The following is a 17,663-nucleotide window of genomic DNA, read 5'->3' as shown; positions in this document are numbered from 1 at the left end:
CTTCTCTGACTTTCCGGGACTGGAGGGTGGTCCTGTAAATTCCCATAACTCCTATACTTACCCCATTACAACCCTGATATTACCGGAATTTGTTTATTTATCTAGCCCCTCCCCTAGAGTGTTAGCAATTTGAGCGAAGGGGACAGGTATCATTCACCATTATAGCTTGTGACACATAAAAGGAGTTTTATAAACAGCTGTGGAATCTTTAAACAATGTTTCTAGTTCTGGAAGAAAAACATGAAATTGATAAAAATCTATCCAGTATTTTAGTTTTCATTTTAACCAGGAACAAACCACCATTAATTAATTTTTGCTGGGAATATTTCTAAGATCCCAAGTCTGACAGGTGCTCTCAGCATACTCTGGAAAGTTCTAAAGTCAACAATACATTAGCGCCCATCAAGGGACAAATGGATAAAGAAGATGCAGTATATATACACCATGGAATACTACTCAGCCATAAGAAACAATGAAATCTAGCTATTTGTGACAACATGAATGGACATTGAAGGTATTATGCAAAGTGAAATAAATCAGAGGGAGAAGGTCAAATACCGTATGATCTCACTTATTACGTAGTAGATAATAACAACAACAAACAAACACATACAGACAGAGATTGGATCGGTGAGTACCAGAGGGGAAGGGGGAGAGAGGAGAGCGAAAGGGATAATTAGGCACAAGTGTGTTGTGCTGGATTGTAATTAGTATTTGGGTGGTGAACATGAGAACATGATGTAATCCACGCAGAAATAGAAGTATAATGATGTACACCTGAAATTTATAACATTTATACAATGCTAGAAATCAATGTTACTGCAATTAAAAAAAAAACAAAACACAATACATCAGGTATATCCCCCACCATGAAAGGGAAGTAGAAAGAATGGTGAATCCAGAGCCAGGAGTGAATTCAGGAAACAGGAGGGTGGTTCACCATTAACAAAAGAAAGAAATCATTCATTACACTGTAAGTTCAAAATGGCAAAGCCATCTTTTTAAATAAATATTTATAATATAATTTCAAATCAGGGAGAAGAAGAAAGAGATGAAATGTGAAATTCACAAAAGTTTGATGTAATTTACTATACTACAAAAAAAACTGCAAAAAAGAACAGCTTGGCAAAACTGTGCAGGGCTTAAGGTTATATTTGTATTTTAACAGTACATGTGAGTACTGGTATAAAATGCTGTCTAATAATAATAATTTAACCTATCTGGGGAATGGCTTGCTGAACCATGTATTTAGGAGCTAGAAAAAACCATAGGGGTCATCTAGTCCAAAAGTTTCTAAACTGAGAAAAATAGCTCCGCAAAATGTTAATAGTTATTCCTTAAAAACAAAACAACAACAAAACCCTGCAGTCAAATATGTTTGGAAAATGGTGTGTTAAATAAAATTAAGCGGATTTCTGTGCCATAGCACTTCTCACAACTCCTGGAATAATCCTGGGCAATCCTTGCACATTACAGATCAAGACACTGAGGTTCAAGTTTGTGATCGATGACCCCTAAAGTCCTTTACAATTCTAATGGTCTATGTCACTTGGCTTCTTAGCTTATGTTAGCTTAGCTTCTTAGCTTCTATGTTACTTTTGCTTCATAGGACATTGAAGAATGACAGTAATAAAAATCTGAAAGGAATTAACTACCCCAACAAACCAGAGCCTGATGTTATCAGTATTATAACAGCTATCATGGAAGCACTTTTCATGTATTTCCTACCTTAATCCCTACTCCGACCCTATTATACTTTGCTACCTGTCCTAAAAATTATTCCTGAGTAAACCAGCCCCCAAACAACCAGAGAGTGTTAAATTAATCTTTTCTAGCTCACAGGAAAGTCGCAGCAATTTCAACAACTGGTCCTGTGTTCCTTCTCTTTATTTTTTTTAATTAGTCAGATACCACACCTCGAACTTGCTTCAACATTGTGGTTTATTTCTAGAAGGTGCCTTCTTAATTGCTTCTGCATATATAGTCATGTGTCACTTAATGATTGGGGTATGCTCTGAGAAATGCATTGTTAGGTAATTTCGTCGTTGTGCGAACATCACAGAGTGCACTTACACAAACCTAGATGGTCTAGCCTACTTCACACCTAGGCTCTATGGTACTCATCTTATGGGGCCACTGTCATATATATGGTCCATCATTAACTGAAATGTCGTTATGCGGCACATAACTGGATAACACCCTCAATTAACCCTGATTTAATTTTTAGAAGTTTCCAGCAGTTCTAAAACTTTGCTCTACAGTGATCCTGGCAAAATTATAATCTATTTGTCCTTCTGAGGCTTTTATATTGACTCATCGTGCTACTTGTCTTTGCCTAAATCTCTGGCCAAAACTTTACCGAATGAGTTCTCTAGCAATAATTCACAGAACTATTATATTTGTGCTGTCTCAGTTTTCTCAACTCCATTAAAGAAACTTAGGCTCTAGCTTTATCAGAGCAAGAAATCACCTCAGCTAATCTACAAACATCTTATAATGACACATTCTTCTAGAAACATCATGTTGAAGTCTCAATACGCTGATATTAGAGAGAGGAACGCAAAATAACGTCTTTAATAGGACAGCATTTCCACCAATGGTATATATTTGCATAAGGGAAGTGATGTTGCAGCTACTCTTACCTGGTGGCCACCATATCTGTGAGCCAACGGAATGGATCCAAATAGTATCTTTTCTCCACTTACAAGCTGGATAAAATCTTCTGTTTCTGAGACAGATAAATCAAGGTCTAAAATATCTTCCAGAACTTCCTGAAGCAGGAAAAAAAAATCTTCTTACAAACTTAAGTAATCCCTTTAAAAATTTTGAGAAAAGAGACAACAGAAGAAAAAAATTCTTTAAATAAACCTCTTCTGAAAATACAATAATATTTTTTCATAAGAGATGTACTATACTTTCTATGATTATTTACGGTATTTGGGAAAATTAGTTCTATTAGATAGTTCTAAAATTTGTATGTATTTCTTGTGATGCACAGTAAAATAATACTTTTCCTAGCATATGTTCTTTAAAGGAACTAGAAAAAAGTAAATTCTATTTTTATATATCTTAAAAGTGAGCTCTAGGGGGCCAGCCCTGTGGCACAGCAGCTAAGTGTGAGCGCTCCGCTGCTGGCGGCCCAGGTTCAGATCCTGGGCGCGCACTGACGCACCGCTTGTCAGGCCATGCTGTGGCGGCGTCCCACATACAGCGGAGGAAGATGGGCACGGATGTTAGCCCAGGGCCAGTCTTCCTCAGCGAAAAGAGGAGGATTGGCAGATGTTAGCTCAGGGCTGATCTTTCTCACAAAAAATATAAAAATAAAATAAAATCATAAATGGAAATTAAAAAAAAAAAAGTGAGTTCTACTTTTATCCCAAATTCATTTAAATCACAAAAAACAATTTAGAATTTCTTATTAGAGCCCATTTCTAAGAATTCAACTCATTTACCCCTTTTTTTCACAAAAGCATATTTTCCTTGTAAGATAACTTGAAGACGAAACTAAGTACTAGGCTCCAGGAATAAGCATCAGAAAGTGATTTCTAAGAATGACATTCTCTAAATGCCTGAATTTTAAACACAAAGATAGTTGATTTATCAATAGACTAACAATTTAACTCTGAAAAAAATATCACTACCTTTTTAGACAAAAGTTATAGTGAGTTAATATTTGCGTTGTGAAGAAACAAAGCCTAACCTTTGAAACTGCTATCAGACGTACTCCTGATTTGAAAGGAGTAGGGAAGGCCATTGAAAAAATACAGTTTTTCACTTTACGAACATAATTTTCTTTAACAGGATCAACCGGCAACATAGCTGACAAGAAAAAAAACCCTCTTTTTAATGTTCTCATTTGTTGCACATAGAGCATTAACATTCCTTAGAAAGGCTACAGTTCTTCAAGAAAATCAACTTAAACCACTATTTTCTTCATACTTTGTTATTTAAAAGTTATTTTACCATTTTCAACCGTATCTATCCAATATTCATATAGTACAGTATATGGAACTGTCCCAGAAGATGGGAGATAAAAAAGTTTAAAACAAGACACATACCCTGTCTTCAAAGACTTTCACTCATGGGAGACCAACAGGATGTGTACTATATTTATTATTTATTAGAATATATAAATAAAATGGAGGTAAGCTGCATTGCAATATTAGAATTGTAGTACCAGCCAATTCAATGGATCTAATAAAAAAATATTAAACACCTAATCACATTCTTTCTGCCCTTCAGGAAATCATAATTAACTGAAGGAAACAGATAAATACATAAATAACATCTAATATCAGATGTTTTACTAACAGTACAAAACTGCTTCCAAATGTACCAGAAACTTCAAAATATTTGACAGGTGCCTGTTCACAAGGCTACAAGTTTAAAAATTGCCTCTAAAGAGAGAAACTATATTTCATAAAGTCCATGCACCAAAGCACATGTATTTTATTTAAAAATCTGTAGAGAAAAAAAAGAGAGAGCACTTTGAACATGCTTTAGCTACTCAGAACATACTTACTTGTATTTTACGTACAATTCTTAAAATCTTAGTTTTCCCAATCCAAAGCAATCAAAACAAAAAACAAATAGAAGAGGGTAAGTGTTATTAATAAAACTACAAGACAAAGGGACACAAAGACCTATGTTTCTGGATAGAGATTATATTGTCAAGATGTCAGGGTCATCAAATTATTTAATAAACGTAATGGAAATCCAATCAAAATCCTAGTAGGGTTTTTTTTTTTTTTTTTTTAAACAGACAGGGCCAGCCTGGTGGCTTAGCGGTTAAGTGCTCGCGCTCCACTACTGGTGGCCCAGGTTCGGAACCCCGGGGGCACGCTGACGCACCGCTTTTCTGGCTATGCTGAGGCCACGTCCCACATACAGCAACTAGAAGGATGTGCAACTATGACATACAACTATCTACTGGGGCTTTGGGGGGAAAAAAAAAAAAAGGAGGAGGATTGGCAATAGATGTTAGCTCAGAGCCAGTCTTCCTCAGCAAAAAGAGGAGGATTAGCACGGATGTTAGCTCAGGGCTGATCTTCCTCACAAAAAAAAAAAAAAAAAGATATTAAAAAACAAACAAATTTAAAGTGTAAATTGGAATAATAAAGACTAACTTTTTTTAAATAAGAGAAATGGGAGTTTCCTTATCATATTAAAAATTAAAAGAATGCAACAACTAAAAATATCATTATCCCCAAAATAGATGCGAAGATCAATGGGACTGAATAAAAAGCCCAGAAACAGCCCCAAGTAATGCAAAAATTCCCTATATGATTAGAGAAAATATGTTGAATCAGTGGAAAAAGGTGGCTTCAGAACAATTTGGTCAACTGTTGAGAATAACTATTTATTCCACAAAAGTTTAGGTAAACTAAATGTCAATTACAACAGAAATAAGAGTAATCTTGTATCTTCCTCAAGTCGGTATAACAACAGGCAAATGTGGGCCAGATTTAACCCTTCATACTTTTCCCTAAGGACATGGGGAATAAGGCAGCATCGTGGGGAACAAATGGGTAGTCAACCACAAAACAGATGATTTTAGTATCCACCAAAGAAAACCTGATAATATCATTAGGAGCAGAAGATGCAAAAGTGTATTTTCTTCTCTTTTAGGAGAGCCTCTGTGTGGAAATAGCCTAAGTTATATAATTAATGCATTTTCTTTTATGACGCTCTAACATTTTAGTAGAGCATGGGCAGTATATAATGTTCCACCAGTACTTACGATTTTGTACTGATCCATTCCCACTTTGGCACCATAGCTGTTCGGTCAATGCACGTGATCACTGGCCAAGGGACCAAAAAGACTAACTGCTTCAGAGGTCCCCACCCCTCACCTTGTGCCCCTTTAACCAGCTCGTCAGTCACTAAAACACCCAAAGAAAATTCCAAAGTACAACCCTTTATCTTAACATCTCAGAGAAATCAGTAATTCCAAAATTAAATTCTTTAGAATTCAGTTTTGCCTGAGAATATGAAATCCACAAAAACTGCTTACCCTTCAGTGCAACTATGTTTGAACCTCTTCTCTCCATAAATGATCTTACCACAGTTACTTTGATAATTTATTGATCATTTATCTAATAACATCAGGATGAGATGTTTTTATGTGGTACTGTGAACCAAGACATGGTTAATACATATACAGTATTATGTATATAATCTCTCCTGGCTGTGAAGTCTGGCCCTACTGTAGATAATGTTTTCAATAGTATCATCATTATAGAAAGAAAAATGTCTTAAAGTGTAACCAACTCTCCAACATCGAAACAACTTTGAAAATGCTTTCAATTACACACTTATTCCATTTTTATCAGTCAAAACTGGTTGTTTCATTTGTGTAAGTGCAGTCGAAAAGACCAAAGTCATTTCTAGCCTGTGCACAAGAGAAGTCTGTTCGTTGGCAATTACTTGCACAGCTCAGACAATGTTTTTAACTTCCTGGACTCAAGCTTGGTCTAGTTGGGTCAAAAGAACCAGTGTGTATTCTGCATGTCCTATTGGTGGGTGATTGTCCATCACGAGTTTAGCTCTACTCTAATACGGGAAGCCTTCACAAATTTCATCTGCTTCCCAACTTAGCCTTGCAACATTACACCTTTCTAAGAGCCAAGTATTTTGTTTTAATCTGGGTAAAAAAATCTACCCAGAAATTTAGAACAATTTCTAAATGAAAATAGCCTGACAGAATTGTGTAGAGCTACATCTGTCAACTATGTGAGCTTGGGCAAGACACTTAATTCCTCTGTATCTGTTTCCTTATCTGAAAAACAGCAGATGACTACATCTAGGTCATTGGATTGTCGCAAGTACACCTGTTTATCACTACACTCTACTAGGCAAAGTCTACCTGTTAGACGTTTCTAAATATATAAACCCGTATCAAGATAAGCCACAGGTGCATATCAAAACATTTATTTGTAAAGCACCTGACATGTTTTTTACATAATATTCTTCAAGACTGGGGGGAAAGAAACCTCACGAAGTTGGTTTATTTTAATAAGCTTCTTTATTCTATGCTTTTATTCAGTAAAAAAACAATACTTTGAAGATAAACATAAAATAATGTGCTCAGCTATATGGGTACGTGCACTCTTTAATGCAAAAAGCAAGGTTCAGACGAACAAGAAAAAATATCAGACAGTTGCAGTTGCCTATTTGCTGGTCTATCTCCTCATAAGAGTGAATTTTTTGAGGACAGAGTAAGTTTCTTGTATTTCTGTATCCCTCATGCTTACACTTTCTCTCATTAGCTCTGTGTTTGTGTGCACGTATCGAATTAATTATATCACGGATTTCTGTTATAGATACGCTCTCTCATTACCATGAGAAGAGTAGATCTGGCTACAGAATGAAGAAAAAGTCTCTCTAACCCATATGAGAGAGAAATCCTTGTACATTCTCCAGTATTCCCTTGGCTGGCTACAGAATTAAGACAAGGTCTTTCTAACCCATATCAGGTACTAATCCCGTACATTCTCCATTATTCCCTGGGCTGGCTACAAGTAGGTTCAACATTACCAAATATCAAACAATTTCACACAGCTCAGTACACCCACGAGCAGGACTCACATATCCAGATGTGAGCAAGACTGCCAAACGATGCCAAAATGTACCTATCAAGTTTTCAGAGGAGAGAGTCCAAAAGTCGAGAGACGAGGCTAATCTAACTTCTCTTTCACAATAGCCCTGGTCCTGGTTTGACCTATTACAGGAAAGATACAAAAGGCTGTCACTTCCTTCAAGGCCAGGTTGCAACAAGCAGCAGAAAACGGCGTGGCAGGTCACACCCAAAGGCAGCAGCCGCAGGAGCTGTAGCCTCTGGATTAGCCAGCAAAACGGGAACCCTATTCTTTGAGTCATATTTCTGCATAAAGGCGCAGAAAGAAAGAGTTGGTGACCAGAAGTCTGGCGCACTGTAGCAGTTCTTACTAACAGCCGGTCCCCAAAAGGTACATTTCCGCTCTGACTGTTGGAGCTGCTGGCTCCCGGCGAGGGGCACGAGGGGATCGAGGAGACCGCTCGCCCGGCTGGGAGGTCCCGCTTAGTTTCTCCGGGGTCGTGAGGCCGGCCAAGGGGCGAAGAGGCCCCGGGCGCCCCCGCCGCGCGCCCCTCCTCTTGCCGGTTCCCCGGCAGGGCCGCGCCGTCCCCCCGGGCTCCGGGGCAGGGGGGCGCCCGAGGCTCCCGTCCGGGGAGCGCGGCGGCAGCGCAGCTCGGGGGAGGGGGAAGACGACGCGGCCCGGGCGGGGCCGAAGCTCTTCCTGTGCCAGGTTTCCGGCTCCGGGTCCCGGGAGGAGGGCCGCCGGGCCACAGGCGGAGCTACCGCCCCGCCGCGACTTTCGGACTCGGACCATGGCCTCGTGCTGGTGGCGGTGGCGGCGCTGCTGCGCCTGGAGGCCGTCGGCGCGGAGCCCCGGGCCCGGCTCCCCCGGCCGCGCGGGGCCATGCGGGCCGCGCGCCTCTGCGGACGCCCGCGCGCAGGTGAGGCCGGGGGCGCGCGCCGGGCGGGCGCAGAGGTCACGGCGCCAATGACAACCGCGCGGCGGAATGAATGGGAGCGCGCTGCACGTGCGCCTCGGCGCGGGGCGGCGGGGCGGTGCCGGGGCGGGACCCGGGGAGAGCGGGGCGCCGGGGATGGGGCCCGGCCGCGCGGGGGGACGCGGAGGGTGGGCGGCGAGCGTCTGCCTGAAGTCGGGGCGCCCCGCACGGGACTGCAGAGCAGTCTCCTGGGGACCGAGGGTGCATTTGGGGTTTGGGGAGGGAGCGGTGAGGAGCCAGGTCCCGAGGAAGCGCCGGAGGAGTGATCAGATTATTTCTTGGAGCGCGGACAAAGTCAAGTCTGGAGACCGTCTGCAGCTATTTCCTTTCGAGTTACTGCCAGGTAGGACAGATCTTAACTGGGATTTTAGAACAAAAGGGTGTTTGTTCCGCTCTCCGCTCTCAGTGACACGGAAGATCCAGGTGACCTCGGAATAGGCGGAAAAGGTCTTGTGGAGAATGCAGGGCTGATGCTTCGGGTGGACCGGATTTCAGTCTCGGTAGTTCTTCGGATGGAGAGCACACCTGGACGAGGTGGAAGGGCAACGGAAGGAGAAAAGGCCTGAGGATGTCCCAAGTAGAGAAACCTTGGATCATCTTTAATTTGACCTATGACTTCTTGAAGTAGAATCAGAATCTCAGCATTAACCATGACTCCCTGACGCTCTCCGCTGCTTTTGGACCCAATCTCGTTTATCTCCCTCTCCGGTCAGTTGTGCCCCTGTGAATGGACGTGTTTCTGTGGCTCTGTGAGTCTCTTCTGCACTCTGTGTTGACTGATTCTCAGCCTGCCATAGGGTAGGCCCCTACTGTTTAGCATAACTGTGCAAAATCTGTGGACTCGCTGTCCTTTTTAGAGACTTCTCCAGTCACACAGTAGTTGTACCTGTTCACCTGTCATCTGCAGGGCTCATTTTTTAAAAGTTTGTTTGAATTTAGGACTTCTGTTTCAGTCAGATTTGGTACACTTCATATTCCCATCAAACACCATTTACCAATATGAAATATGTAGCATTTATAAATGTGTACTTTGTATCAAAGTGGATACATATCACAGCTTATCTAAATTAGACATTTGAAGAGAGACTGGCAGCTGGGCTAATAGATGGACTAGACAGTAAAGAGAAGATGGGAGAAGAGTCTCAGGGCTTTGCTGGGATCCAGTTCAGTACTGTCCTAGCCAGACTTCAAATATTTCTAGTGCCACCAATGGAGAGATAGATGCACCATCCATCTGCTGCCATTGGATACTTTTTTTTTTTTTTTTTTTTGCTGAGGAAGATTCGCGCTGAGCTAACATCTGTGCTAGTCTTCCTCTATTTTGTATGTGCATCACTGCCACAGCATGGCTGACCAGTGGTGTCGGTCCACCCCTGGGATCCAAACCCGTGAACCCCAGGCCGCCGAAGCAGAGTGCGCTGAACTCCACCACTAGTCACTGGGCCAGCCCAGATACTTCTCTTTGACGTTCCTTTTTTTGATTCCATGTCCACCAAGCAACTTAAGGAATGCTTTCCTGGAGGGAAGATACTGATGGCTTCCATGTCTGCCTTAATGACCACAAGGGGGCGCTACACTGATGATGCCAGTACCGTATGTTTCAGATTCGTGTGTCAGTGCTATTTTTCACTATACATTAACATATTAGCCTTCTGGTGTCTGCCTCAGGCGTGTGTGTTTTGGTTAGTTCAAGTCTCTTAGGGCCTGATAGTCCTTGGGGACAAAAAGCAACGATAATAAAGCCATGTCGGGCTCTCTGATGCAGCTCTACTGCTTCCTGATGTAGGTACCTGATCCCCCTTCTCCAGGGTAGTGTTAGCAAATCTTGTAATGGGACAAGAACCAATGCGCATTTGATTGTGCCAAATCACTTGTCAGTAAGTCTTCTTACTGAGCATTTTCTCTTTTTTTAAAAAGTAAATTCATGGAAGGCAAGGTTGATTTTCAGGGAGTATACATGATGGAAGGGTAGGGAACAAAATCAGAATTGGAAAATGATTGTTGCTACTGCAGGTAGTGGTACAGCTCTAGTTTCACAACTGCGTTTTAATACTTGACTGCTCTTCTCAACACCTCTAACCTCGCTTTGGAAAACATTGCCCTAAGCTACTCTTAAAGCAGAAAATAGCTTGACTGAATAGATGCTGTATTAAAATGTACACAGTGTATTAAGCTCTGAGTTAAAAGTTTCATGTATACCCTCTAAATTAATCTCATCTGTCCATGAGTAGGCATGATCAGAAAGATGTCACAGGTTAGCACAGACAGGAAATGTTGGGATTTGAACCAAGATCTATCTTCCAAAGACCATGCTTTTTCCCACTTAAACGCTGCCTAGTGGTTAAGAGCACTCTGTATTAGCTGGGTAATTTTAACTTTTCATTCCAGGTTAGAGATTAGGTCTCAAACTGAATAAGTATTTTAATAAAGTGCTGAGTTTGTATGAGTTAATTACCCAGGAAGGCTGAAAGAAGTGAGGTAAGTGTCATATAATGGTAAAATCAAAAGAGTAGATTATCACATTTTCTTGGGACTTTGTAATTGCCTGGGATGTCATAAATGTTCTTATTGGTTTAATGAATATGTAACACTACAGTGGAAAGAACAGAACTCAGACCAGTTTAGTTGGCCACTGCCTGCCTAATAAAGTCAGCCTTCACTGTTTTTTAAGTATGTCTAAAGCAATATGTTTTCACTAGAGAAAAATCAGAAAATATAAAAAAAGGAATAAAACAAAAAACTCCCACAAATCTATTTATTCCAAAATAACTTTTTAATACCCTGGTTTATATGCTTCCAAACCCTATTCTCTATGCATTTTATTTGTGCTTGTGTGTATAAATTTTTAGCAAGATCACATAATGCACACAGTTCTATAGGTGCTTTTTTCCTCTGATTTGTTGTAAACATAGCTGTATACCAGTTTTGCAGACTTTAACTTTTCTGAACTTCAAGTTCCCCAGCTGGAATAAAGCACATTCTCATATGTGTGAGGATCAAATAATAGTGTAAAAGCGTGTTGCAAGACTTGATTACTAATAGAGTGGATGAGTTTTATTTTTCTTGTGCTAAATTCATCCTTTTTGCTTCAAATACTCAAATACTCTACATCACATTAGATTAATAAATTAGTTATTTTTGAAAGGCCTGGCCGACTTTGGTCCCCAGTACCTGTCACAATTCCTGGCCCATAATAGTGGTTACTAATTGTTGGAACTAAAATTGACCATCACCACCTCTGAATCTTTCAGAAGTAGTCTCCTGTTCTTTGATCTCTGATTAGGTTAATATCATCAAAATGTGCTGCTCGGCTTGTTTGTGTTTCTTTTTTTGGTGAGGAAGATTGGCCCTAGGCTAACATCCGTGCCCATCCTCCTCTACTTTATAGTGGGACACCACCACAGCATGGCTTGATAAGCAGTGTGTAGGTCCGCGCCTGGATCCAAACCTGCGAGCTCCGAGCGCTACACTGGGCTGGCCCTGGGCTTCTTTGTTTTTTAACATTACCTATCAAGAGGTACCATTTCCAAGTGTGTTTAGGAACAATAACTTAAAATAGGCAGTGTTTGTGTAAATGTAAATTCCTTCCTTAATGTTGAAATCTTTTTCCTTTTCACCATCTGGGCTGATGCCTTTGGGATCTTGATTATTGTCTGTTTTAAACCAATTTAAGAATTTAAAAGCATGTAAATAACACTGATCTTTACTATTCTCTGACCAGTCTTAGTTAAATGGAAATGATTGTCTTAAAACTGCTTTCAGATCTGGAAAGATAGATATGAATATGGAAAGTAGCTTTCTTTGGGCCAAGGGATAGACTATAGATGTTTTTTATTTTCTGCTTTTTTCTTATTTATATTTTCTGTAATGACAAATGTTGCTTTTGTAATAAGGAAACTTTTTGTCATTTTTCAAAAGTTTTCAATCTACCTCAAAATGGACATTAAAAGATAAAGATTATTATGAGTTATGAGAGTTTTTATTTATCTAGTATTATAAACAAGTTTTTCATGCATATTCTTACAAGTTTCTTGATACTTTTGTTTTATAGATGTCCTATTTTAATCTTGTGAAGAGTTTAACATCTGCTTTTCCAAATATATATAGTATACCACGGTAAGTTTATAATGCATATTGTAACTACTAAAATTATTAACTGTATTGCTAGTAAATTTCTATTCTAAATTGTAGTTGGCTAGTCCAACAAATTTAATGTTGTTTAACTAAATGCTACAATATCTACTGTGTGTGATCTCTGCCTCTTCAAAAAATGAGAATAAAATTTAAACTCAACCCAGAACACAATGAACATAGTTTAGTCTTTCTTTGATTTTGTGGGTTCTCAAGGTCCTGGTTATAAAAATGAACTATTGACGTATCGTTTAGCAAGAACAGAGTTCTGTATGTTTTTCTAAATTTTAATGACCGTTTTGGATTTGTGCTTAATTTCCAGCAAGTATCTGGGCTTAAGTTTTCCATCATCTGACTTTATTACATATATAAGTATATGCACATATGTATATAATTCTTACTTAAAAATGAAATGACCTTGGGGCCAGCCTGGTGGTGTAGCGGTTAAGTGTGGCAGCCCGAGGGTTCACAGGTTCAGATCCTGGGCGTGCACCGACATACCACTTGTCAAGCCATGCTGTGGCAGCTTCTCATATAAAGTAGAGGAAGATGGGCACAGATGTTAGCCCAGGGCCAATCTTTCTCAGTAAAAAGAGGAGGATTGGTAATGGATGTTAGCTCAGGGCTAGTCTTCCTCACAAAAAAAAAAAAAAGAAAAGAAATGACCTCACTTCATAAAGCAGCACTCAGACTTACACTGTGTGCGTTTGTGCCTGTCCCAGGTTCCATCACACGACGTCGGCAGTGTGTTGTCATAGTAAAACCCGGAGTGGTGAGAAATACACCGATCCTTTTAAACTTGGTTGGAGAGACTTGAAAGGTCTATATGAGGACATTAGAAAGGTAAGATAGTTCTGATGATGCTGTGAAGCAACGTTGATTTCTTAGAATTATGAAAAACTGCGAGTTTTCACATATGTTTGATGCCGTTACAAACTCGATGCGCGAATGTCAAGTTTCAAATGTTTCTTGAGCAACAGCTGTGGGGCAATACGGAGGCTGCAGCACGTGTTACCATCCAGAAAGAGGCTGTTGCCAAGTTGGGGAACTGCAAAAAATGGTACAGCCAGCGCCTACTTGTCCAGTGGGTTCTCTGACCTGTTCCTCCGATTCCTTGACCTGCTCCAGGCCTGTTGAAACACTGAAGCCCCCGGCGATTCCTGCTGCCGTCTTCCTCATCCGGTTCTGAATGTCGGGGCCAGACTGCCCCAAATAGGGCTTTCTGCATTAAACACTTTCTTCCCCCAAAACTTTGAGTGGCTCCCAACCTCACGTCGATCCTCAGCTGCTGCCCGGAGGAGTGCACGTGCCCCTTGTCAGCTTCCTTATCCTCGCGAGGTTCTCCCCTTGCCTCCTCAAGCGCCGCCCCCTCCTGTTCCACAGCAACGCCGCCCCCGTTTGACAGACCCGCAGAGGCCGTGGAGGAGGAAGCCCCTCCTGCTCTGTCGTCTGCGTCTGTCTCCAGGCTTGCCTCCTTCCCTCCTGCCTCGGTGAGGTCAGTGCTCCCTTCCTTTCCAGAACAGTCCCTTCACCTCCAGTTGAGTCCCCTCCCCTTTGCCCCCGCCTCAGTGCCCTAGGAGCTGCCCCGCAGTCGCCTGTGTCTCTGCTTTATCTGCAGACTCGCCCTCTTCCTGTCTTCTCGCCTGGTTTTGGGTGCTCCAGCTCCTTCACGTCCATCTTGTGAAGGACCGTCCCTTGCCCCTGTGTCCCAGCCCCCCTTCTCTCACAGTGTTCGCTGCCCTCTCTCTGTCGGCCCCGTCACGCTGCGCCTTCCCTTCCGGCCTCTCCGAAACCGTCTGCCCGGGTCGTCCGGCGCTTCCTTCTAATCCAGTGGACCCTTTGCTTTTCATCTTCCTTGACTTTTTTGAACATTGGACACTGTGGACCACTCCCCGCTCCGTGAAACTCTTCCCTGGGCGTCTGCACTCTCTCTGGTCTCCTAGTGCTGAGGCCGTCCTTCAGTCTGCTTCCTGGGTCCTCTCTGTCCCCCCACCCTACCCCCTTTAATTTTGCCCTTCCCTAGGGTTCTCTCGGCCCCGCCCCTCTCTGTATCCTCAGTTTACCCGTTTTCATACTTATGACTCCCAGATAATATCTCAATTCCAGCTTGAATTCTCTCTCCTAAACCCATACATCTAACTGCTCACTGGGCAACTCCAGGGAGCGTCCATGACTGTCTCAAACTTAACATATCTGAGACTACTTTCCCTTACTAATTGTTTTTTCTTCTGTTTTTCCTATTCATCGAAGGCGCCACCCAGGAACCCAGAAGGATCCTCCACTCATCCCTCTCCTTCCCCCTCCACATCCTCCCAGGCTGTCTCCTGCCTTCAGTCCCCGTGGCCGTAGGTCAGCCGCCCCCATTCCTGTTGCCCTGTCCTTCCTGCTCCCGTCCTCCCCATCTCAGCCTGAGCCACAGGTCCCTCCTCCGTGCTCGAAGGGTGACTGCGCTTACCTCAGGGACAGCACCCATCACCCCACATCATGTTATACTGCAGTTACTGTTTTACTCCTCCCCGTCTATGCGCTGAGCTCCTTGTAGGCAGGGGACTGGCTCCTTTATCTTTGTAACTGTTGTGTTTATTGCCGTGCTTGGCGCTGAGTCAGTAATTCAGTGAGTTAATGACTGGTGGCTGTATCCTGTTCGCCTGAGCCTGGCTGAGGGTCGTCTGGGTCCATTATCTCCCAGTGCTTCCAGGGTACCAGCTCTGATCCTTTCCAGCAAGTCCCTGAACAGCAGATATGTCAGACACGCCCATCAGCTGCAGGGCTCTCCCTCCTCTTCACAAATGAAAATCCTGCTTATCCTTTAATCCCAGCTCAAAGCTTATCTCCTCCATGAAATGTTCAGTTTTTCTAGCCCACTCTGAGCTCTCCCTTCTCTGAACTAATGCATTGAACGTACAGCATTGTTCAAGTTACCACTGTATTATTCATTGAATATTTCATATTTTTAAAATTTTTGTCTCCCCAATTCAGTTGTAAGCTCCTCGCAGTGAGGCCAACCATGTCTTAAACGTCCTCTCTGAACCTTTGACATACCTGTTGCTGAGTAATGGCCGAGCCAGACTTGCTGACCTCTGCTGCTTCCCCCCCGGCCGCCACCTTATATCTTCCTGCCCCCGATATGCAGCTTTGCCTCTCTACCCCGGACACCCTCTGACCTCCTGCTTCGTGGGCTCCTGACAGCCGCTGGCTCCCACTCTCCCCATCTTTGTCCCCTCCCCTCCGTCTTCCAAGCTGCTCCCAGCCCCAGTTCCTTTCTCTCTCGTGCTGTCACTGGCCCAGAGTGCCCGGGCCGCCTAGTGCTTTCCTCCCTCGCTGCTGTCTCTTGGAGTCATTGGGGCAGGGGGCAGGAGCTGCCCTAGCATGTAGGCCGCTTGGGGCCTGCTGCGGGGCAGCCAGGTTTGTGGCCATACAATGCGGGAACCTTGTCTGAGTATTGAATTTCTCAACTGAAGTGAGCACACTGAGATTAAATCAAAGTTTTGTGAAAGAAATCCTGTGGACTTTTTGTGCAATTACGATTCTGTATTGACACAGAGACACTTTATTTCAGGAACTTCTCATATCTACAAAAGAACTTAAGGAAATGTCTGAATATTACTTCGATGGAAAAGGAAAAGCTTTTCGACCAATTATTGTGGTGCTAATGGCCCGAGCCTGTAATATTCATCATAATAACTCCCGGTGAGTTATTTGCTTTCGGTCCTCTGTCGTTTTCATATTTGGCAAATCTTCCTTCCCAAGGTTACCGTCTAGTTTCCTGTTAAGAAGTGGCGTGTATTTAAGAATTCACTTGTAAGGAGTAGTTTCTGGCTTTGGGTCACTAAGGTCACTCTGGAATCTGGTCTGGGCATCTTCCTTTCCCACACTTTTTAATGCCCGTGGAAGAACAACTTCAGCTGCAAAGGAACATTTTAGAAAAAATTTTAAAAGCCAAATTTAGTTTTCTCATTCAGAAGTAAAGAATACCAGGATGTATGCATATGTGTAATCATTATACACACGGGGCAGTTGGTCCAAAGGTGGATGGTCATAAAGTTATGAGCTGTGCCGTGATTCTGGGCACCCCCCTCCGCCCCCGCAATGCCTCCCTTCCTGTGACCTTCAGAAACGTGCCCAAAAAATTTTGTTAAAAGAAGGCATCTTGACCATCGGTCCTCAACTTTTGTGTTTTGAATCTATATAAAATTTTTAAATATTAAAACAATGGCAACATTTTAATATTAAAGGAAATCTTAAAAGGAAAAAGGATTGACCCATTACCGCATGCAGCCATCTTTGTCATTGCTCTGCCCCTCTACTCTTGTGTTCAGTTATACTACAGATATAATTTTGTGTTCTGCTTTGTTTGCACCGCTGTTTTTGAAACTCTTTGTCATTTTGCTGGAGTGTCCTCATAGTTGTTATTTTTATATCACGTAATCTATTGATGGAAATTCCAGTAGACCATATGTACTAATACATGTCCCTAGGCTGAACATATTTGCTTTTCTCAATTGATCATACTTTAAGGAAAGCCTCAGGTTTGTCAGCACGACGTATAAGGATGCTGCGGAACATCAGGAGCATCAGAAGTTGCTCCTGAGCGGATGGTCACCTCTGCCCACCACAGCCTTTTGTGCCTTGCTGCTGTGCCCCTCAGCACACAACACCATGCTCACGGCTGCCTTCCACTTACCCCAGACTTTGGAAAAGCTCACAGTGTCGTTTGAAGGAGCGGTGACCTTTTAATGGTGATCAGGACCACTTTCACCTCAGCTGGAAGGCAGGGCAGCAGAAATGCTCCCTCCAAACCAAACTTGAAATACATCTCATGTGTTCTAGAGCAGGGGTTCTCAGCATTGGCACGACTGACATTCTGGGCCAGATAATTCTTTGTTGTGGGGTTGTAGGGTGTAGCAGCATTCCTGGCCTCTACCCACTAGATGCCAGTAATAGCCCCCAACCCCGACCCCTGTTGATGAGAACCAAAA

At 42.5% G+C, this 17,663-nt stretch overlaps 2 protein-coding genes across 5 annotated transcripts in view; one reads left to right on the top strand and one right to left on the bottom strand.

Moving 5' to 3' along the window:
- The window catches only part of LOC101395405 (uncharacterized), a 37,860-nt gene extending 29,595 nt beyond the window's left edge, over positions 1 to 8,265 (bottom strand). The window contains exons 1-4 of one of the 4 annotated variants that reach the window (XM_087420684.1): positions 7,588 to 7,767; positions 5,741 to 5,882; positions 3,701 to 3,819; positions 2,643 to 2,771 (exon numbers count right to left, since the gene is read on the bottom strand). In XM_087420684.1, the coding sequence (XP_087276810.1) occupies positions 2,643 to 2,771; positions 3,701 to 3,817 (246 nt within the window). In that variant the 5' untranslated portion in view covers positions 3,818 to 3,819; positions 5,741 to 5,882; positions 7,588 to 7,767. Of the gene's footprint in view, positions 1 to 2,642; positions 2,772 to 3,700; positions 3,820 to 5,740 lie in introns of all 4 variants that reach the window. The other 3 variants (XM_014783587.2, XM_087420683.1, XM_014783590.2) reach the window with 3 other exon arrangements.
- A 63-nt stretch (positions 8,266 to 8,328) lies between these two features.
- PDSS1 (decaprenyl diphosphate synthase subunit 1) overlaps positions 8,329 to 17,663 on the top strand; it is a 41,141-nt gene continuing 31,806 nt past the window's right edge. Inside the window, exons 1-4 of the mRNA XM_087420685.1 lie at positions 8,329 to 8,496; positions 12,605 to 12,669; positions 13,407 to 13,527; positions 16,244 to 16,374. Coding sequence (XP_087276811.1) covers positions 8,368 to 8,496; positions 12,605 to 12,669; positions 13,407 to 13,527; positions 16,244 to 16,374 — 446 coding nt within the window. The 5' untranslated portion in view covers positions 8,329 to 8,367. The remainder of the gene's footprint in view (positions 8,497 to 12,604; positions 12,670 to 13,406; positions 13,528 to 16,243; positions 16,375 to 17,663) is intronic.

The sequence above is a fragment of the Ceratotherium simum genome, chromosome 32, assembly GCF_057802395.1.
Source record: "Ceratotherium simum simum isolate JZ-2026a chromosome 32, ASM5780239v1, whole genome shotgun sequence".
Lineage (NCBI taxonomy): Eukaryota > Metazoa > Chordata > Mammalia > Perissodactyla > Rhinocerotidae > Ceratotherium > Ceratotherium simum.
The sequence above is the reverse complement of the archived record's forward strand: the minus strand, read 5'-3'. Positions and strand labels throughout refer to the sequence as shown.